The sequence below is a fragment of the Pecten maximus genome, chromosome 3, assembly GCF_902652985.1.
Source record: "Pecten maximus chromosome 3, xPecMax1.1, whole genome shotgun sequence".
Taxonomy (NCBI): Eukaryota; Metazoa; Mollusca; class Bivalvia; order Pectinida; family Pectinidae; genus Pecten; species Pecten maximus.
The window spans coordinates 48,927,214-48,951,621 of record NC_047017.1 but is presented as its reverse complement, the minus strand read 5'-3'; the positions used below and the strand labels follow the sequence as shown (position 1 = coordinate 48,951,621).

Below are 24,408 nucleotides of genomic sequence, written 5' to 3'. Positions count from 1 at the left end.
TGTCATGTATATGTTGTCACGTGACTGAATGTACCCGACCTGTAGGACCGCGCCACCCGTGGACTATCACATCAGCGACACACGGGTGAGGACGTATATACGACTTGACTGTTGACTATCTGCCAGCTTATTGTTAAAGGATAAAGTAAGTTTAAAGTATAAATTTCTAATTATAATAGAGAAGGTGTATAGCTGTATTTCTTTTTTCTATTATTGTTGAATATAAATATATATCTAGTGGGGTCCTCCGCTGTGCTTTTTACAACGAGAGGCCGTATTCTATCTTTAAAATAAAGTAAGCTCTGGTAGTTTTAAATGGTTTTATTTATTATATTTAGTAAAATGGATAACGTTAAGTTGAAGCGGGTTATTTATTTTTGGCTTTCTTTTCCTTAACAGAACGCATGTGCTCGTAATTCATCATACTTTGTCTACTAGTCCCGTAATACTATCGGGAGAGGAACCCCTGTCCAAGGGATAGGGTATGTATGTTATTTCTAGTGTAGGGTAATTGTAATGTAATATGTAACGTATAATATAGCCGTTATGGACTTTTATGTAGTTTAATTGTCTAGAATTGTATATTCTCTGAAGATATGTAAATTGTAAAAAGAGGTTGTAAATGTATCGTAATGTAAAGCGCATTAGGTATTGTGAATTGTAGTTTTAAAATTGTGTATTTGTATGTTTTTACAGGGTTTTTCCTGGGGAATAAAGTATTAACCAAACTAATGCTTTTGGATTCTCTATAACCTGTGACAGGCATGAGCACCCTGTTACAGTTGTATTTAGGAGAGACATAAAACAAAGAAATCTGGTAGAAACATAAGACTTCCCCAGCACAATTGGTTGTTTGATGTTTTAAAAGCAGATGACAACATCTTTACTGTTGATTAAGAGATTGACATGTGTGCGAAGTGTTTCAAGAATTATCAAAAACGAAAGCCACAACATGAATATCAAAACGTTGGTGTTGATGATGATACGTGGCTGAACATTCCATTATTATCCATAGAAGATCTAGTATGTTATGGCCAGGGTTCCCACACCAAAAGCACACTATGTATGAATAATTTCAATCAAAACTCGACCATTTTGCCCAAGCGCACAAAACACCCACTCATCTTTCATCAAACTTTGATGTCCTTTGTTCTCATGTATTTGTTCACATCAACTCATAGGAAAAGATTTTAGCTCTAACGTTGAAATTCACACTGATAAAAGACAAATTTTGACCTCTCGGCTACTTTCCGGGACAAAGAAAATCATCAATGATCTTTCGGAGATATCACATATGATACTAAAAGGGGAGTCTTCCTTTACTCTACATACTACAGATTATAGTGCATGGGCAGATTCTAAAAAATTCTTTCACATTGATCGTCCTCTAATGACACTAGTATTTACAATCCAAACCACGAGGATGCACCACTGTTGTTTGGTGTAAAAGTGAAGACGGACATACCCTGTAAATAGTTTGTTCAACTATTTTTAACGTGTCAATTTCCAGTAAATCAAAAATTTCCTCCCGTAGTAAAAGCATTAGACATAGCTTAATTGTTCCATTGTTCCTTTAACGTGAACAAAAAAAACCAGTCTGAAACACAACAGAGTGTTCTCCGAAACATTTTTTGGCAATCGGGCAACTGTCATACTTGGCGGTACATATACATGTATATTTACTCCTGTCTTCTGATCACAATCTCCAGAGAATCTCGTACTGTAGCAAGAAGAAGCAGAGCTATTTGTGACGTTCATGAGCATAGTCCGCCTAATAGTTACACTCTGGACACAGTGGAATATTTTCCTGGAAGCGATAAAGATTACAAAAGCCATCATGGATAGTCTCTTCTGGCTGGAGAAAGATGGCAATGTCGTTGGGATGTTTTGCCAGATTTGGAATCACGTACGTGGTTTGAAAACGAATATGTCCCTCATTTCTAAAACCTGCGCAGACTCAACATGACGACCCACAAGCTAATAGAAAGAGTCATAACTAAATCCAGATGGAGAGTGCAGTCATATCACACATGGTCAAAGAAATGGTTGTTTTTCAAAACACAACTTGCCTCCAACTATTTCATTGATATCATCGAGGTACTCGTTAGAATAGTAACAGCCTGTCTCAATGGAATCAATGACTCATATATGTTAGAACACAGAACGAGAAGCAAAAGCTAGGGTGTGGCTGACAAACTGAAAGTACCTTAGTGGTCACAACTTCTTAACGCAGCATGTGAAAGATGAGCCAGATCTTACCAGACTAAGTCACTATTTGTCAAACAATATGTGAGTGCGGATAATTGTGACTTTCCAAAGTTAGACATGGAATACTTCGGACAATATACTGCGACACGTACCTACTATCATTGACAGTTGCGTATGTACATGGCATACTGACAGTTTTACAGTCATCAGGATGTGAGTTACTGAGAGTTTTACGGTCATCAGGTGATCTGAGAGGTTATCCGCCTTATTTAGGGTATTTTGTGTCAAAAATATTTTAAGCTAAGGGGAAAGAGAAGAGCGGGAAGAAAGCAGCCTTAGGGGAAAGAGAAGGGCGGGAAGAAAGCAGCCTTAGGGGGGAAGAGAAGAGCGGAGAGAAAGCAGCCTTAGGGGGGAAGAGAAGAGCGGAGAGAAAGCAGCCTAAGGGGAAAGAGTAGAGCGGGAAGAAAGCAGCCTTAGGGGGGAAGAGAAGAGCGGGAAGAAAGCAGCCTTAGGGGGGAAGAGAAGAGCGGAGAGAAAGCAGCCTTAGGTGGAAGAGAAGGGCAAGGAGACAGCATCCTTATGGAGAAGATCAGGGCGAGGAGTAAGCATCTTAGGGGGAAAGAGAAATGTGAGGAGAAAGCAGCCTTAGGGTGAAAGAGAAATGCGAGGAGAAAGCAGTCTTGGGGGAAAAATAGATGAGCGGGGAGACAACAGCCTTAGGGGGAGAAGGACGGAGAGAAAGCAACGCTAAGAAGAGAAGGACGTGGAGAAAGCAACGCTAAGAAGAGAAGGACGGAGAGAAAGCAGACTAAGGGGGAGAGAAGGATGGTGAGAATGTAGCCTTAGGAGATACGAGAGAGTTTATATATTAGTTCAACATGATAAATTGAAAGCAAATCCTGATCAAAGTCCAACAATAGATGTAGGGGAATGTTTTACTAACAAATATATGTACAGTTGTTCCTTCTGAAGCTATTGGTTATTGATGTTCAACGACATAAATTATCTTATTTCATCCACTCAAGCGTGATTTGGAGAATTACTTTTTACCCCAGCAAACATTTTATATTTGTATTGAAGATTTCCCCAATGTTTTCTTTTTGAAAAACACATACATGCTTAACTATCTAGATATACATATTGAGTACTTTTCCGGTTATCTAATTTTGACGAATCTAGTGACCCTATGAAAATTGCAAAAAAAAAAAAAAAATAGATCTAGTGTCTATGTTTGTAGGTCGCGGCAAAAGTGCCATGTTATTAGTGGGCTATTTGATGCCTATTTAAAAAGTGTTGTTTTTATTTTGTGTTTACTATCTACTCCATTGATCTGAGTATGTCTGAAATTGTTTGGATGTGGTTGTCTCTTTTAGTGACGGTGTGTTGAAGAGAATTAATTGGGACTAACATCCAAGCTAATAAAGACTTAATTTTAGGGATTTCTTACGAAGTTCATGAATTTTTCGTTTTTGAAATAATTTGATATTGTGGCCGAATTTGACAGCCTGCTAGTCCGTACTTTTTAAGGTGGTTAAAGATATTTAAGAAATCCATGAGTAGGCCATTTCCAGTCCCAAATGACTCGCAGTAATGACGTTTGACACCCTAATCCAGCTTTAAATACAGAGGGTTAAAGACACCACCAAAGAAATCATTGAGTTTGGAGTGTATTGATCCGTCTAATCCTTTCCTAACTCTCGGGCACCGTTTTTATGTATTGGTCTACCTTGTACTGTTTTAAGGTGTCTAAGAATTTCGATGAAGTGCGAGAAGTTTGCTAGTGTAGTGACTGGCTTTATGATGTTGGGATTTTGCTAGCCGATGGTGGATTATAGTGTGTCAAACATCCAGTTTGTGTAAAGGTTTGTCGGTGAGTTTGGTGGTCGAGCTTATTGTGTTTAAAATTAACCTAATATACACAAATTGGTAAATCATAGAGTTAGCACTATATTTTAATATTTCTCTTCCCTTTTGCCCTTTCGGCTCATGACATCACTTGCGCCATTCGTTTTCGGGTTTTTCGACATTATGCAGTCTTCATACGGGACCTGTTACTGTTCACTTGTCTCTTCTGCATTTACAATATTTTGTGGCCATGCACAACAGCAAGTTTATCCGATAGTCATGCTCCATTTCTTTTTAAACCATCTAATGCAGGACTTCTGACGGGAAAGAACCACCCTTCCAAAATTATTGCGTCAGACTATTTACTTTTCTTTTAATCAGCTATCTCTGCTTATCAACACTAAGTGCCTTTGTTAGCACTACACTAACATGACTTGATCTACCATGACATGATCTTCACTATGTTAAATTGGTAATTAGCCGGTAGAAGTACCATGTATCAATTTTTTCAGGAAAGCTGACTATAAAACCGGTATTTGGATTCCTGATGATAAGTACATTTGTTTGACAGAAAACCAGTTTAATGACGTTGAAATTGGTTAACCACATTAGTATAACACAGGCGACTCTTAACTACACTGTTCTCTAACAGAGGCAGGTCATTGTAGAATAGTACATGTCTCCCTGACAGACAGCTCTCTTGCAATCTCTGCTGAAAATCAATCGTTGCTAATGAATACCCTGTCTTGAATTTGACAAAGAAATATGTCAAAAATTAACAAAACAAATTCTGTGTCATTTAATTTATTTTTTATTTCATTTATTATTATCTTAATTAGTCATCTTTGATGCAAGAATTATAAATTCATTTTATTTCTAATCAAGACAACACTCTGGAATGTTAATGTTAGGCATAAACTGAGTTAGCATAAACATCAGACAAGAATACCTGTACTGGTACAAGCACCATTGAACAAACTGTTGATGTCACAGTACATGACTATAAATGATCAATATACTTTGTTCTAGAAGTTCTCCATCAAAATTCCAACAAATCTCAAATTAGTTTTTAAGCTTTGTACTAACTTTCTTGATGAAATTTTGAACACTGTCGAATATTTGGCAGGGTACTTAAGGAAACTTACATTTTTAGATTTTTACAAATGTTATGTAAAAGGAGGCTAATAAAACAGCTACACCTTAGAATTTTAAGCTGATACAGGTATGTCCAGTGTTCCTATATTGTTAGTGCTTTCACCACAAAATTCATTTAACTTTCTATTTCAGGAAAATTCAAACATGATATTTAAATAGCAACCCAATCACCAGACAAGTACACAATGGGACCTTAAAATACAGCCATCTTTTTTTTTTTTTAGTAGAAAATAAAGTCAACTTAGACTTAAGTTCCCAGTAAAAGAGACTAGAGTGGGAAAGTACTGCATTTTGGGGACAAGTATGTGAATGCAGGCCAATCTGTTTTATAAAGGAGTGATATGAGACAATCTGTCCCCTTAAAACTCTGACAGAAAAAGTGAGACAACTTGTCCCCTAAACACTGACAGAAAAGTAGACAACTTGTCCCCTAAACACTGACAGGAAAGTGAGACAACTTGTCCCCTAAATACTGACAGGAAAGTGAGACAACTTGTCCCCTAAACACTGACAGGAAAGTAGACAACTTGTCCCCTAAACACTGACAGAAAAGTAGACAACTTGTCCCCTAAACACTGACAGGAAAGTGAGACAACTTGTCCCCTAAACACTGACAGAAAAGTGAGACAACTTGTCCCCTAAACACTGACAGGAAAGTGAGACAACTTGTCCCCTAAATACTGACAGGAAAGGGAGACAACTTGTCCCCTAAACACTGACAGAGGAGTGAGACAACTTGTCCCCTAAACACTGACAGAGGAGTGAGACAACTTGTCCCCTAAAACACTGACAGGAAAGTGAGACAACTTGTCCCCTAAAACACTGACAGGAAAGGGAGACAACTTGTCCCCTAAAACACTGACAGGAAAGTGAGACAACTTGTCCCCTAAAACACTGACAGGAAAGTGGACAACTTGTCCCCTAAACACTGACAGGAAAGTGAGACAACATGTCCCCTAAAACACTGACAGAGGATCGATAGAGTTGTAGAACCAGATTAGATGGCAGCTGTAACAAGGCTGAAGTCTGATACAAACTGACAACAGCTGAAAAATCACTTATTTTACAACAGAGATACTATTATGCAAGATTTCACTAATAGTTACATGCTTTCATAAAAATTAAACACTGTCTAGTGACTTGTTCACCTTAATTACTTCCATCAAAGGACATGACTGACTGATGTGATTTAATATGAAAATGTTTCACTTGTTTGTAACCACTTTCCAGACTCTTTCATACAACTCTGTAACTTTCAAATATTTCAATTAAACTTATTTTTACTTAGTAATGTAATTAAGTTGCAATTAGATAACAAGACTGGCAAGTCCTACTTAAAACATATGTAAAGAACCAAGTTTTAAATAGAAGTGGGAGAAGTTATTATATAACGAATCTATCACTTCACACTCTTGTATCATAACTGAACAGGCTGAGATTCACACTTACACATCTCTATAACAATTCTATTGTTTCAATAACACTCTATCTTAATAACAATTTACAGAGGTAACACTGTTTAATAATCCTCACCGGATTATATGGGCAACACATCTGCTTGCATCCACTAACACACACAAGTGACACACGTTATACTTATATACATGTTGGTGGCACACGTGATTTACATCCCCTGACCTAAATAGGTGGCTATTTGTGGATGACATGTGCCTTACCAAAGTTCATGTAGGAGACACATTTACCCATACAATACACTAGCACACACGGACTTGCCTTATTTGCCTTACCTTACTTACACAGTACATTTTCTAACATACCAACTTGTAATGAGTAATACATTGAATTATGACATGCTCTTGAATTAAACATAGTGATTTTTTTATCACATAATATGCACATAATTATTTAGAACAATGCATTTTTCTGTAATGGGGTCAGTTAGTACCAACTGTAAGTAAATGGAATATATTCATAATCAAACAAACATTTTGATTGAACTTTTGTCATTTTAAACAATAACCTCCAATAAACAAAAATAACATTTCATCACAGAAACTGGATTAACATTGGACCTTTATAACTAAAAACAATCACAAAAGATTAATCAGTATTCCTTTCAGGGATTCAATCTGTCATCTTTATATTTGTCCTCAATTGTATTTCAAAGCTAACAATACTATTATATCTTAATTTTGTAAAACATGGATTTTTCATTACCCCTTTTCATTTTAAGATCCCCCCCCCCCATTAAAATTTTAATGTAAACTCCATTTATATAATAGTCTACTGTCTATTAAGATATAGTTGAATGAAATGTCAGAAGAAAAATCATCTATCTTAAAAAAGGATAATTGTGGCTCTGTAAATATAACTGTCAACAAATATATAACAATACCCCAGGACATTTAAAGTTCTATATTTTAGAATACACATGATTAAACCTTTTTAAGGTGTCATTTTTCAAACATGAGATATAGTTACCTGTTACTCTTTGCTTACTCAGCAACATCAATATCATGTTTTATATAAAATATAACAAAAAAATGTTATGATTTAACCAAAGTCATAAAATATATACATGCAAAACTCCAAAATGTGCACATAAATATTGTGGGCAGCTTATCACATTAACATAAAATATTTATATTAAACAAACTATCACAACTCATTGAATAAATATTTCAATAATTTAAATAGAAATTCATCAAATATGATCCCAATAGCTTTGTCATCAATGTTAGCTAGATGACAGAGGTCCTTCCATAGTTACGCAGGTGATGAGGTAAAATGGTTTCCATAACAACTGAGTTTATGACATTATGTTGCTAGGCACACTTACACATACTGTCAAACAGTCGTACCCTTTCATTGATAACTTTATATCACCATCGTAATAAGTTCAGTATGTGTAATATAAATGAACACATATGTGACTGAACAGTCAGAAGATCAAAAGTCACAGTCAAATGTCAAGGCCACACTACGACCAACTACACACCGCATGATGAGAGATTGCATGTCCAGTATGTATTGCACAGTGAGGGATGAAGAGTCTGACCCCCGTTGTATGGGTGGGGTCGATCTCATCATTATAGGGAGGTAGGTAGGGCCCTACCACCTACCTTGTACGTGAGTGGTGTCAATCCCACCATCAGTCTTCAGTAGGGATGATTGTGGTAGCATTTTCTGGTGATTTTTTTCTATTGAGCAACATCACTAATTCCTGATTCTGAAAACACAAATAGTCCGCCCATTGTGTTGTCTCTTGTTAAATGTGGGCTTTCAGAATCTTCAACTAACAGAAAAGTTCTGTGACTTGTTTCAATGAGTTGTCTGCCCTTGGCATTGTCTTTTGTTGAACTTGGGCATTCAGCATCATTATAAGTAGTGAAAAGTCGTGTGACATGAAATCAGTTGTGGTTGTCCTTTGTGTTATCTTTTGTTATTTTTGGCTTGGTTTATCCTGTAATCAGACGGGAGGAAAATGTAAACAATAAATAACATAATGTATAACAAACATAAACAGTCCTAGGTGCTTTTTTACCAGTTTCTATAAAATATTTGATAATATATTTTTATAATTTGATTTATACAAGAAACAACTGGTATCAACAATATACAAAACTTTAACCATTACAGCCAGTTTTATTATGGTTTAATTTGGTTTAAATTATGAAACAAATATAATTGTTTTTTTTAGAATTTCTTGCCCATATACAAAATTGAGAGGCTAGTTTAATGTTTCATCAATTTAGTTAGGTGATCATACAACATACACTTAGTAGTTACAGACAAGGGCATGTTAATTACAGAAACTATCTTATCACAAAATCAAAACACATCAAGAAACTAGAATACACGGCAGCTGACTGGTTTTTATCTTCAAAACAAAACACATATAATTCAATTTTACATTTAATCAAACTTATTTCACAATTTGTTAATTAACATCTGTATGCTAGCTTCTTTAGAAAAGACCCAATGAATCACAAGAGACAATATCAGGTGTAAAGCTGTAGTCTATTTATACCAGTAGATATATCTACAATATGATACCACCTCCATTGTGAAAAAGTCTATAGCTAGTTGTGATGATGCAAGGTAGATGCTTATATCTGAAGCAAGTGTCTGTGCAGAAACAATGCAGTATTTATACATGCACCTCTGTGTGCTAAGCTTGTGAAGAGTATAAAGATTAAGCTAATGACCAGTGAATTTTCAAAAAAATAATCATGTAATTATCCTAGATAAGGGAAACAAATGTTTCCCCATGCAAAGTGTCTATTTTTTAGCTTTGTCTATGCAGTGAAAAAAAAATATGTAAAGGAATAAAATCAAGATCATGCCTTCTGAATTTGAGGAAATAAGGAAAACTGACAAGGTCAAAAGCAAAAATATTCAAAATGGATCTGATAAAAAATATTTTATATGTGACAATTTTTAAGTAAAAACAGAAATGAAATAAGAAAATGTGTGTTCAATATTACCAGGGTCCCAGCAACCTTTAGCTATAATACTCAATGAATTACCCAATGATGTTCTCTGTAAACTTGTGTTAGTGAGTGGTTACACATATTAGTACAGGAACCCGTGACATCCTCTGAGGGAGGCTTTATTGTCTTCTACTAATTCAACATTATACAAACGTGTCTTTATATCATTGGAGCTGACAGAAAAATAATTGATACATCATGAACATTTTTTAAAGACTGGAATTGCCAGGTATTCATTTACAGAACATGCTGGCTGAACATACTTGTACAAAGATACAATTACTTTTGATAAACTACATGTACATTTATACTTTATACTTTATACTGAACTAATTTTTTCCTGCCATATGAGTTTTGAAGCTTACTTAGTATGTATCACTGGAAACTGTCACCCTCTTGATTGTTGAAGCAAATTAACCTCCTTGGTTTAGCATCACACAGAAAAACATAAGACTAATGCACATACAGCAAACTCCAGTAAGAAACACTGCGTTGAACTTATCTATCAAGGTGATGCGGAGAAAAAACTCTATTTGAATTGTGTTTATCTCGTACATCCAGCTGCCGCTGAGGAAACATCATAAATTATATTTGACTGGGCCAAGAAAGACACCAGAAAAGAGAGATAATCCTTTAACATCTGAACAGTCACCAACAATATACCGACAGTGAACCAAGGGAGGTAATCTACAAAATACTGAATAGTCACCAAGGGGAACATGCCGATATGAAACCAGGGGAGGTAATCTTCAAAATACTGATAGGAAACCAGGGGAGGTAATCTTCAAAATACTGATAGGAAACCAGGGGAGGTAATCTTCAAAATACTGAATAGTCACCAAGGAGAACATACCGAAATCTTCAAAATACTGATAGGAAACCAGTCATAGTTCTTAGCAATCTTTAAGGACAGCATAATGATTGAACGTCAAGGAGATAATCAACAAACTTGAACAGTCACCAAGAACAGCATACTGATAGAAAACCAGGGGAGATAATCAACAAAATTGACAGTCTCCAAGGACAGCATACCGATAGAAAACCAGGGGAGGTAATCAACAAAATTAACAGTTTAACAAGGTCAGCATACTGAGAAAACCAGGGGAGATAATCAACAAAATTAACAGTTAAAGAAGGATAGCATACCGATAGAAAACCAGGGGAGGTAATCAACAAAATTGACAGTCTCCAAGGACAGCATACCGATAGAAAACCAGGGGAGGTAATCAACAAAATTAACAGTCATCAAGGTACTACAGTCTTCACCATAATGGTCAAAAAGCAAGAGGAGGTCATAAAAAAGTTGTACCTAGAACTAGCTTTGATCTGGTCAACACCAAGTACCTTGGTAATAACACATGAACATGCTTCTCATTTATCAATAAAACAATAAACTGTGGCATTGTTTGTTTTTTCACTTTCCTTGCACCTGAATAAAATAATTCGCCATGACAAAAATGGTGATAATTCAACCTCAAACCAACACACAAACAAGTGCCACTCCATTTCAAAACCTTCAATTTAAGATTGTAAATATATCATTTTGCTTTAATTAGCTGCAGTGAACTACCTTTTTCTTTAAATCAATGAATGATTATGAATATGCAAATTAGCAGTGATATTAACATTCCCTCAGAAGATGTAGCAGGCAGTGGATATATACCTTGAAAACCACTCAACATACTCAGACTGTGTGGGTGGGTTGACATAAGGTATTTGATTGAGATAGAACTGCGGCCGGTTGCCAGCGTTTGTGGTGTAGGAGAAGCCACCGTAACCTTGACCCTGTTGCATGTTGACCACTGTGTTGCCCCGATTGAGACCCACACCATTACCATTTTCTGACCCCTTGGTTGTCCGACGACGGCCACCACCTACAAAACAAAAATAGTCATTCAGAAAAAATTAAGCTGTAAAAATGTGCATGAGATAGGCATGGCGATTCATCTCAATTCTGAGTTTCTTTATGTTACATTTCTGTAATTTGAAAATTTCCTCTTGTTATAAGGACCCAAGAACTGATTTTATCATTATTATTATTTTTTGAAATATTAGAAAATAAATTAAGAATGACAATTAAGGTGCATACTAGAATAATTCAATGGTAAAAAAATATTTCTGAATACTGATTCGGCCATGTTTTACAGAATTTAATGTGTTCAGACTTCTCTAAAACAAAATTTCATTAACAAAAAATTGCACAAAGAAATACCATCAATTATTTCTTTTCAGTTGATAAAAACCAATGGTTACATTATTTAATATATTTTGAAAGTAAAATAGCAAAATATCAATTATAGAATAAATGTGTGTGCAATAGTTACAGAAACTATTGTGATAATACTAAATGTTTTCTGGTGAACAGTAAATGTTATAATTAACAAAAAATAATAAGAGATATAAACCAAATACATCGCAAAAGTGTCCCCAATAGTAACCAATACAATATCTTATAAAACAAAGGAGTAATATAGATGATGTTGGATACACTGCTGTTCATTACACTCATTGTTGATACTGATGAGTGTCACTGTAACCTCTGACCCTGTAACCTATGACCCTATAACCTACCCTGGTATGACCCTATACAACTCTCAACACTCACGTTGCTGAGTCATAAACTTCGGTCTGGGCCAAGATAATTAATAAATGCAAAATGTTAAGAACTTACTGACATTGGGATAAATGTCTGGTAAGTTTTCACGAATACACAGGATGTGTGTGACATACCAGCTCTGGTGTCCGACAAATATTATCTAGATAACTCATCACTGCAGTATCATACATATATATCGGGAAAACAGGTCATGCAATTGAGTTAGAACAATCCATCATCAAATACATATCCACAAGTCTATACTTACCAGTACTGACCACTAAAACAAAATGTATATCATTCAACTAGGTTTATACCTACTTAAATATAGAGACTGAAATGTTATCTATCTCCACAACCAACTTAATTTCCACATTAGTCAGACTGATGATAGGATGTTGAATTAAGCATGAAAACATTATTTACATGCATTGGGATCATGCATTTTAATACATATTCCAAAATTATAATAAGCACCATGTTTGGTTTTTATTATATCATTAGAATTTCTTAAATATTTGAAGTAAAAAATAAACAGGTCCTTTTCAAATATATTTATCTTTATTTGGATACCATTAACTAAATACTAATGAAATGGACAATTACTCACCTCTCTGCAGTGAATCTGAAGGCTCGTTGTCATACATCACACCACCATTCCACATCGGGGAGGTGCCCAGGTTCATTGTGGTCACCTTGACCGGTACTTGGGCCTTGTATTGACTGATGCCAGGCAGTGTACCATCTGACACTGGCCCCTGGGACGTCATCACCGGCTGTAGGAGGAGCAACAAAACACATAATGCCAATGTTAATGTACTCACTCAGCAAAGGAAGTTATCCATTCAACTCCTTGGTATTGTACAATGCCTAGTGAAGATACCATAACACACACTTCACCAAGATCTACACTACAGAAGGTAATTCATGCCAACATGAACATTTCATCTGCAAATGTTATTCTTATAATTTAAATTTTCCAAAAACTTTCAGTCTCTTAATTAAATAATTTAATTTTGCTTGTAACAAGCATTTTCATTGGCTCAAAAAATTATGTTATCATCTCATAACATAAAAAAAATAAAAGGAACTACTTTCAGTTATACCGGAAGTAGCGGAGTAATCGTTGTTCACGGGATTTTGTATTTATCGATGTGTTTTTAAATATTTGGAGGAAAAAAAATATGTTAAACTTAATGAAAATGTTTCTTATCGTTGTTAATTAAATTATAAGGGTTAACTGTAATATTTTTTTTACGTTATTGAGCAATAACACAAAAAACTGGCAGGGGTGTACTCTTTTCATAAACCGCTTTGCGGTTTATTCAGAGTACACCCCAGTTTTTTGTGTTATTGCTCAATAACGTAAAAAAATATTACAGTTAAACCTTAAAGAAAATGTTTCCAATTAGATGCTATGATAGAGAACACAACAGACCTGTTGGTCCATGAAGTACAGTTCTGCCTTTGTCCGTTCCTCCTCACTGACTGGAAGACCGTCAATCACTAGCAACTGCTTTAGCTTAAATACCAGTATAGGACGATGCAGGTGTCGGCGTGCAGCCTGAAAACAACACATGTTTTATGTTTATAAAACAAAAATAATATAACTTCCTATATGTAACAAATACAGAGATGTTTCTTTACACTTTACATAGAGGATAACAGTGTCTTCAGTAATACCAAATATATTTCACGAGTGTGGCTAATATCAAAATATTAGTCACACGAATGAAATATATTTGGTATTACTGAAGACACTGTTAGATATTCTGTTTAGTACATTTTATAGCATCATGACAGAGAGCTATTATGCAAATTTTAATTTTTCCCATTGTCATTAGTAAGCAGTGTTCTGATTGGTCAAATCAGAAAAAGGGATATTTTTCACTAGTGAAAAACATCAGAAATAGTGATATTTACTATTGAAAAATATCATTTTTATAGAAGAAATAATTTTCAATATTTCACTAGTAAAAATGCAATAAATTATTTTATGCTGTATTAATTGAGGATGCCATATTTTAAGCATAAACCTGAGATCAGATATGTTTAATGCTTACAGAACAAATGATTTACTGAGAACACTGTTATGTGTTAAGACACTATGATTTACTGAGAACATTGATATGTGTTAAGACACTATGATTTACTGAGAACATTAATATGTGTCAAGACACAATGATTTACTGAAAACATTAATATGTGTCAAGACACAATGATTTACTGAGAACATTGATATGTGTCAAGACACAATGATTTACTGAGAACATTGATATGTGTTAAGACACTTTGATTTACTGAGAACATTGATAAGACACTATGATTTACTGAGAACATTGATATGTGTCAAGACACTATGATTTACTGAGAACATTGATACGTGTTAAGACACTATGATTTACTGAGAACATTGATATGTGTTAAGACACTATGATTTACTGAAAACATTGATATGTGTTAAGACACTATGATTTACTGAGAACATTAATATGTGTTAAGACACTATGATTTACTGAGAACATTGATACGTGTCAAGACACAATGATTTACTGAGAACATTGATATGTGTTAAGACACAATGATTTACTGAGAACATTGATAAGACACTATGATTTACTGAGAACATTGATATGTGTCAAGACACTATGATTTACTGAGAACATTGATATGTGTCAAGACACTATGATTTACTGAGAACATTGATATGTGTCAAGACACTATGATTTACTGAGAACATTGATATGTGTTAAGACACTATGATTTACTGAGAACATTGATATGTGTTAAGACATTATGATTTACTGAGAACATTGATATGTGTTAAGACACTATGATTTACTGAAAACATTGATATGTGTTAAGACACTATGATTTACTGAGAACATTAATATGTGTTAAGACACTATGATTTACTGAGAACATTGATACGTGTCAAGACACAATGATTTACTGAGAACATTGATATGTGTTAAGACACAATGATTTACTGAGAACATTGATATGTGTCAAGACACTATGATTTACTGAGAACATTGATACATGTTAAGACACTATGATTTACTGAGAACATTGATATGTGTTAAGACACTATGATTTACTGAGAACATTGATATGTGTTAAGACACTATGATTTACTGAGAACATTGATACGTGTCAAGACACAATGATTTACTGAGAGCATTGATATGTGTTAAGACACAATGATTTACTGAGAACATTGATATGTGTTAAGACACTATGATTCACTGAGAACATTGGTATGTGTTAAGACACTATGATTTACTGAGAACATTGATACGTGTTAAGACACAATGATTTACTGAGAACATTGATACATGTTAAGACACTATGATTTACTGAGAACATTGTTATGTGTTAAGACACTATGATTTACTGAGAACATTGATACATGTTAAGACACTATGATTTACTGAGAACATTGTTATGTGTTAAGACACTATGATTTACTGAGAACATTGTTATGTGTTAAGACACTATGATTTACTGAGAACATTGATACATGTTAAGACACTATGATTTACTGAGAACATTGTTATGTGTTAAGACACAATGATTTACTGAGAACATTGATATGTGTTAAGACACTATGATTTACTGAGAACATTGATATGTGTCAAGACACTATGATTTACTGAGAACATTGATATGTGTCAAGACACAATGATTTACTGAGAACATTGATATGTGTTAAGACACAATGATTTACTGAGAACATTGATACGTGTTAAGACACTATGATTTACTGAGAACATTGATACGTGTTAAGACACTATGATTTACTGAGAACATTGATACGTGTTAAGACACAATGATTTACTGAGAACATTGATATGTGTTAAGACACTATGATTTACTGAGAACATTGATACGTGTCAAGACACTATGATTTACTGAGAACATTGATATGTGTTAAGACACTATGATTTACTGAGAACATTGATACGTGTTAAGACACAATGATTTACTGAGAACATTGATACGTGTTAAGACACTATGATTTACTGAGAACATTGATATGTGTTAAGACACTATGATTTACTGAGAACATTGATACGTGTTAAGACACTATGATTTACTGAGAACATCGATATGTGTCAAGACACAATGATTTACTGAGAACATTGATATGTGTTAAGACACAATGATTTACTGAGAACATTGATATGTGTTAAGACACAATGATTTACTGAGAACATTGATGTGTGTTAAGACACTATGATTTACTGAGAACATTGATATGTGTTAAGACACAATGATTTACTGAGAACATTGATGTGTGTTAAGACACTATGATTTACTGAGAACATTGATACGTGTTAAGACACTATGATTTACTGAGAACATTGATATGTGTTAAGACACTATGATTTACTGAGAACATTAATATGTGTCAAGACACAATGATTTACTGAGAACATTGATACGTGTTAAGACACTATGATTTACTGAGAACATTGATATGTGGTAAGACACTATGATTTACTGAGAACATCGATATGTGTTAAGACACTATGATTTACTGAGAAAATTGATGTGTTAAGACACTATGATTTACTGAGAACATTGATATGTGTTAAGACACTATGATTTACTGAGAGCATTGATACATGTTAAGACACAATGATTTACTGAGAACATTGATGTGTGTTAAGACACTATGATTTACTGAGAACATTGATACATGTTAAGACACAATGATTTACTGAGAACATTGATACGTGTTAAGACACAATGATTTACTGAGAACATTGATACGTGTTAAGACACTATGATTTACTGAGAACATTGATATGTGTTAAGACATTATGATTTACTGAGAACATTTATATGTGTTAAGACACTTTGATTTACTGAGAACATTGATATGTGTTAAGACACTATGATTTACTGAGAACATTGATATGTGTTAAGACACTATGATTTACTGAGAACATTGATATGTGTTAAGACACTTTGATTTACTGAGAACATTGATATGTGTTAAGACACTATGATTTACTGAGAACATTGATATGTGTTAAGACATTATGATTTACTGAGAACATTGATATGTGTTAAGACACTTTGATTTACTGAGAACATTGATATGTGTTAAGACACTATGATTTACTGAGAACATTGATATGTGTTAAGACACTATGATTTACTGAGAACATTGATATGTGTTAAGACACTTTGTAGTACCAAATTAAGGCAGCAAGTGTTTAATGCCTATCAGTACCTAAGTTAACCTCCACCAACTATTTCTGAACCTGAAATAATTTGCTCTCACATAAAAACATGGTCAAACAACAGCAGTGTTATGTTGTATGTCTAGTCTGTATCAAGTCAATACTCACAGCATTGTTGACAAGAGATATTTCAATTAAGTTATCCAGGCCTTCCAGTTTCTGTAGTTCTGATACTTCCTGAAAAGTTCAAGAATAATCCATTAAAGTTAACAACAACAGTACTTGTGCAAACGCACCATTTTAACATCAACAGATATGCGAGGTTTAACTAACAGACTGGCTATAGTCACGGAGGCACACTGTGGCAGACTCACCTGTATACGGTTGGAGCCAAGGTACATCCTCTGAAGATGTTCCATACAGTTCAGATTAGACAGGTCCCGGATCCGGTTCTCCTCCAAGTGGAGCTCCTGTAAGTTCCACTGATTAGCAAATGACATTTCGGAGATACTCTTGATCCTGTTTCTATCTAGCACCAGCTCCCTCAAATCATGTAGTCCTTCAATTCCCTCCACTTTAGTGAGATCATTTCCTGTAGCATTCACAAGACAATATAGTATTAACAGTGTTAACACTCATCACTTTGTCTTGTATGTTTTGGAAAAAGAAGTGTATGTACTCTCAGCAAAACAGAAAATAATTGTAAATCAGTAAATAATGCCATAAGATCTACATTTGAAATATGAGAAAGATCCCTTTAGGACTTTCTGAGAAATAGCGATAACAAACTTCAATTGTTAAATCCAAGATTGCCGTCTGTGGGCCATGTTGTTTTCCGATCGGTCCCAAAATGCAATACGCATAACTAGGATCCAAGGGAAAGGTACATATGAAATTTCAGAAAGATCCTTTCAGTTCTTCCTGAGAAATCATGATAACAAACAAGTTGATTTTCTCTAGTTGGACAGTGATACATCCTTGTGTTACGTATTAGTCAGGAGTACTAACCTTGGAGGAAGAGAGCCTTCAATGAGGTCAATCTGCTCAGCTGTAAAGTGGCCAAGTCCTTGATGCTATTGTAACTGTTCAATAAAAAAGTGGTTCTTTTCATTTAAAAGTGTCTGGTAATGTTGATGGTTGAACATCTGAACAAAAACTTTATCTCAAAACAAATCTTTCTTATTTCACAAAACAGATTTTTTTCATTCATATTTTCCTCATGAAGTACCTACCCTAAATGAAGCACCTCCAGGTTCTCCATGATAGGAGTCAAATTTCCGTCATTGAGAAAGTCCAGGTTCCTTACATTAGTCATATTGACTGTGGTTTTTTGTCTCGGGACAGGCTTAGATTTTGGCATGATACACTCTATATGATTGTGGTTGAGACAAAGGACTCGTATATTTGGCAGGTGGATTAGGCCACTGAACGAGGTCAGATTGTTGTGTTCTAGGTTTACACTGGAAAATAACCAAACAAAGCATTTTACTTTGGCACAATACAGACTGATAGGAGGCTTGAGTGTACAAATTGATATAAGTTTCCCCAGCCCCAGCATACAAACTGATAGGAGACTTAATCTCCACAATTTGATGAAAGTTTCCCCAGCCCCAAGGTAAAAAAATAGAAGGTAACTTGATTTGTATATTTTGATGAAAGTTTCCCCAGCCCAATGGTACACACTGGTAGGAAACTCAATTTGTATATTTTGAGGAAAGTTTCCCCAGCCCAATGGTACACACTGGTAGGAAACTTAATTTGTATAATGTGATGAAAGTTTTCCCAGCCCAATGGTACCCACTGGTAGGAAACTTAATTTGTGTAATTTGATGAAAGTTTCCCCAGCCCAATGGTACACACTGGTAGGAAACTTAATTTGTATAATTTGATGAAAGTTTTCCCAGCCCAATGGTACACACTGGTAGGAAACTCAATTTGTATAATTTGATGAAAGTTTTCCCAGCCCAATGGTACACACTGGTAGGAAACTTAATTTGTGTAATTTGATGAAAGTTTCCCCAGCCCAATGGTACACACTGGTAGGAAACTTAATTTGTATAATTTGATGAAAGTTTCCCCAGCCCAATGGTACACACTGGTAGGAAACTCAATTTGTATAATTTGATGAAAGTTTTCCCAGCCCAATGGTACACACTGGTAGGAAACTTAATTTGTATAATTTGATGAAAGTTTCCCCAGCCCAATGGTACACACTGGTAGGAAACTCAATTTGTATAATTTGATGAAAGTTTTCCCAGCCCAATGGTACACACTGGTAGAAATTACCTGCGCAAATTGATGAAGGTATCTCCAGCTCCAAGGTCAACAATTCGAATGGAACAGTTTGGAAGGTCAAGCTCCCGTACATCCTGAAAGTTGGAGTGGCTAAGCTTCTCTGCGACAAAGTCCGGAGTGAGACGACCACCGAAAGTGTCCTTGGCCATGCTCCCTTCTGTGGCTTCCTACATATAACAACAGGAAAATATTTTGAGTTGCATGAACAATTCACACACTTACATACATATGATGGAAGTATTGAATTTATGGACTTTGGGCTGGAATTAAAATCACATCTGGTATCTACAAAGTTACTGAGCTGTGGAGATTGTTGTCGATATACATATACTTAATAAGAGCTGACGGACTGCCACATCCATGTACAAAAAATTTAAAATAATTAAAACTTAAGTGACTGACAGCAAGCCGAGATAAATACCAGTTACAATGCTGCACCATTGTATACATATAAATACAATAACAATATGAGTTACAAATGGTTAACATAACAGAATGCATAACACACACAAATATGAAGGTTCCAGGCATGCAATCCTAATGGTTACACATACATGTATGTGCTTTAACAGATATTGCAGTTTTTGGTTAAAATAGTGAATTATTGGGTTTGGATTTTGTTTGCAGGGACACGATGTCATAAGTGTAAGAGTTATAATTAGCACACAAATACAGAGATTCTACAAGTAATTCTTGTACAGTATCAACTTTCCAAGTGTCTTTTATTGCAATGCAAATATTAATTGTAATACAAAATTACCCCTTTTCTTTTACAACTTAAAACATATTTTATATTCAACAGAACATGTCTTTGTGATCTTCACATACAACTACAATCCCTAACCAGCATATGAAATTACAGGTACAAATGAAACATGCAGATGAAATGTAACTCTTTTTATATATCCGACATGATAAATTATCCTTATAATAATTTATTCACCAACAAGCAGTTAAAGCACCACATATTACTAGCCCAATGTAGTATGGTAAATTAGTCCTGTAGTTAAGTCAAAGAAACTTCTCCTAGAAACGATTGTAAGTCTTCCATTATCCCTTAAAACACCAGTACCATATATAGACACCACGGCAACGTAACATAAATCCTACAATTGTATATGTTCCTTTTTAATAAATGTGATTAATATATATCACATCACATATCTTCACCATCCAAAACTACTTCAACCAGAATGCATTATAACTAGGTAAAATTAACTCAATCTGATCAGAACAACGATATTATAGTTTCATATGTAAAACTGCCCTAGAAATAAGCTTTATATAATCATGTTTTCCTCCAATGAATTAGTAACATCCACGACTTACAGTAAGCAGTATTAATATTACTGGTGATTGACAAAAGCTTGAGTGGCTGTACGAAGGTAAGGTCCACTTCACAACTCTTACCAACAAAGTTTTGTCACCCACAAATTTCATAGCACTGAAATATGGCCTGTCCATCAACTTAAGAGCTGATTGCTTCACTTTCTGAAATTGTTAACCATGTATTGTAGAAAAATGATGGGAAAAAAATAACAATATTAATAAAAAGATAGATAAAAAAATTGAATTCTCTACAAGCCAAACATTCCCAAGTAAATTTTATGCAAAACCCATCAATTAAATATGAAAGAAACCATCACTTCACTTGCTAACATTGAATCTTAATAAAAAAATCTGAAGTGTATTTTAAGTTTTGATTAATAAAACAGATATCAGAAGTGAAGAGTACCTGACAAGTGCATATCTACCTGTAGTTGGTGTTATTTAGTGTTCTGTGATATAAAATATGGACAGGACATACATAGAACTCAAGAAAAAAATTTGATTTGTTAACCTAGCTAGTTTGATGCCATTTATCTTACTAAGCAGAATACTGCATGGTGACATTTATCTTACTAAGCAGAATACTGCATGATGACATTTATCTTACTAAGTAGGATACTGCATGGTGACATTTATCTTACTAAGCAGAATACTGCATATGGTGACATTTATCTTACTATAAGCAGAATAATGCATGCAAAATCATAAATAACTTGTGTTTAAGTTTGAGTACAACAACATATGGAGTGTATAGATATGCTTAAGTGGACAACAGAGACAAAGGCTGCAACACAAAATGTCACAATAATAAGTGGAAATTAATATCTAAGTACAAAATTCACAATGAATGGGAGCAACTCGTAGATATATATTACATGGAGTCAAGCCTGTGCAAAAAGCAGGTTGTGTATAACAGAAACCATGACATTCCTTATAATACAATGTTTGAAAGCAAGGGCAACATTTGCTTGCAGAAATTTTGGTTCTTCTAGGAGTTGTTCAGGGATTTTGAGACCCATTGCAAGAGATCCCAGAGGGATCTTAGCACCCACCATTGGATGATCTTTATTTGTTCTATGTCATATTGATCTTCTCTCTACTTTTCCATTCTTTGTTCTTTCTTACTAATCTGATTACAAGAAGTGGAACCTATATATGAAGTTTGAGGAATATCTCTCCAGTTCTTTTCAAGAAATAGCAATAACAAACTTCAATTCTCAAAATCAAAGATGGCCGTGTGTCTGTCATTTTTTTTTCTGATCAAAAAATTAAACTAAATTGAATTGGCACAACAAGGTACTAAGGGGAACCTACATATGAAGTTTGAGAAATACCCTTCCATAAATTTTCAAGAAATAGCAATAACAAACTTCTATACTCAAAATCCAAGATGGCCACCTGTTGGCCATTTTGATTTTCTGATCTAAATCGAATTGGTAGAACTAGGAACCAAGGGAAACTTACACATGAAATTCAACAAATAGCATTAACAAGGATTGTTACAGACAGACGGACTGATGACAGACAGACCAAGGACCATGGAAGCAGGGTGATTTAAATAACCCACCATCTGGTGATGTCAGCTAATAAAATACATTTTGCTGTGTAGTATCTATCTCAGATTCAGAAATAACATTACAATGACCAAAGAACAATGCTATATGATAATGTATGATCTAACAATGACCAAAGGACAATGCTATATGATAATGTATGATCTAACAATGACCAAAGGACAATGCTATATGATAATGTATGATCTATCTAATAAGTCCACAATACCACGCAATGATATATAATCTATCTACTGTGTGAAAGCGGGTCAGGCCTAGTTTTTATCACATAGGATGTATTGTTAGTAAACTATAATGACCTATTAAAACACTGATAAAATGATACTACAATCTACTTAATAAGCAATTTGACAAGAAGGCTCACCGACTGGCCAACTCTCTTCATGATCTAGACAGTACATTGAAGTACATATCATCACTAAATAAGTTAGGCAAGTATGTCTAAGTACACAATTTCATTTTCTCTACATGAGTTAGGTAAACTAAATACACAATATTAATTATCATCTATTCAAGACTGGTTAAGCAGGTCCATTAAAGAATGTAATGTCTTGAATTTTACATGAGTTAGGCAGGTACCTTAAGAACCTAATATCTTTAACTCTACATGAGTTAGGCAGATACCTAAAGAACCTAATATCTTTAACTCTACATGAGTTAGGCAGGTACTTTTAATTAAAGAATGTAATGTCATCAAAAACATAATAACTCTACATGAGTTAGGCAAACACATTCCTGCATGTAATGCTATCAACTATACAGATCAGCTCAAGGACTAGCCTTTGTGATGAAATGAGACAGTATTACAAGGCAAACTGAAGCTTTAAAGCAAAGGTCAAAAAAATTCATGTACAATATTCATTATTTAGAATTTTTCATTTTCTTAACAAAATGTAAACTAAAATATTTTAATTAGAATTTATATATACAGCTAAGTCTTTAATTTGAATACTTGAATATACTTTCCAAAAGAATCAGAAAACCTTACTCTACAAATCTAAATCACCAAAAGTTTATGTTCAATGCACTAGAAGCAACATTTCTGCATAAAATCCTATTAGATTTCACTTCAACAAAACCTATGTCCCAAAACATTAATTAGATAAACAGAACCACACATCAACCTGCCATATCAATCTTACAAGCCAACCAGCATGAAGGATAGTATTGAGAACCACAATATAAATTAGACAACAGAGGAGTTATAGAAATGAAACACTGGCGAGGATAACAAGTGATTAGGACTGCTGCAGTCAGGCACACTTCACATCAGCTCATCGGTAACACAGGACAAGAGAGTAACAGGGTCAGTGAGAGAGAAACTTACAATGGCTACACCATCCAACGCTTTCAGGTTCTTCAGATGGTAAATGACAAACAATCGGTAATTGTCTATCTCCGTGGCTACAGGGTTACCGAACAAGTCCAGGATAACTAAATTGGAAAGCACCTGAAAAAAGAACAGATCATTATTGTTACAGAAGGAGACACTCTTCAGAAATCAACACGCATGTCTTCTGCAACACTAAAACGGGAAATCATTGTAAGACTACATTTACAAAGAGGAAGGCTTTGTAGAAGTCTTTCTGCATGTTGAGTATCTTTTTTAACGGAGTGCTTTGGCTATTCATGCTAGATTCTAATTTCTAGATTATATTTTCAGCAAGGATTTAATTACGTTATTTTCAAGACCAGATACACAATGTAGCAAGTCGAGTACATGCCCAATTACTCCTTAACAAATCGTGTTTTTTTCT

At 34.6% G+C, this 24,408-nt stretch overlaps 1 protein-coding gene and 1 long non-coding RNA gene across 10 annotated transcripts in view; one reads left to right on the top strand and one right to left on the bottom strand.

Moving 5' to 3' along the window:
* Window positions 1-781, top strand: LOC117322860. The gene is made up of 3 exons (XR_004531600.1): window positions 1-145; window positions 400-482; window positions 697-781. It is a non-coding gene; the product is annotated as an uncharacterized LOC117322860 (long non-coding RNA).
* A 4,065-nt stretch (window positions 782-4,846) lies between these two features.
* The window catches only part of LOC117324415 (leucine-rich repeat-containing protein 9-like), a 56,439-nt gene continuing 36,877 nt past the window's right edge, over window positions 4,847-24,408 (bottom strand). For 5 of the 9 annotated variants that reach the window (XM_033880260.1, XM_033880259.1, XM_033880268.1 and 2 more), the window contains 12 exons: window positions 23,979-24,101; window positions 21,159-21,239; window positions 19,740-19,915; window positions 18,686-18,913; window positions 18,462-18,535; window positions 17,828-18,045; window positions 17,622-17,690; window positions 13,697-13,822; window positions 12,869-13,034; window positions 12,527-12,538; window positions 11,326-11,536; window positions 4,847-8,632 (listed from right to left, as the gene is read on the bottom strand). In XM_033880260.1, coding sequence (XP_033736151.1) covers window positions 8,602-8,632; window positions 11,326-11,536; window positions 12,527-12,538; window positions 12,869-13,034; window positions 13,697-13,822; window positions 17,622-17,690; window positions 17,828-18,045; window positions 18,462-18,535; window positions 18,686-18,913; window positions 19,740-19,915; window positions 21,159-21,239; window positions 23,979-24,101 — 1,515 coding nt within the window. In that variant the 3' untranslated portion in view covers window positions 4,847-8,601. The remainder of the gene's footprint in view (window positions 8,633-11,325; window positions 11,537-12,526; window positions 12,539-12,868; window positions 13,035-13,696; window positions 13,823-17,621; window positions 17,691-17,827; window positions 18,046-18,461; window positions 18,536-18,685; window positions 18,914-19,739; window positions 19,916-21,158; window positions 21,240-23,978; window positions 24,102-24,408) is intronic. The other 4 variants (XM_033880264.1, XM_033880263.1, XM_033880266.1 and 1 more) reach the window with 4 other exon arrangements.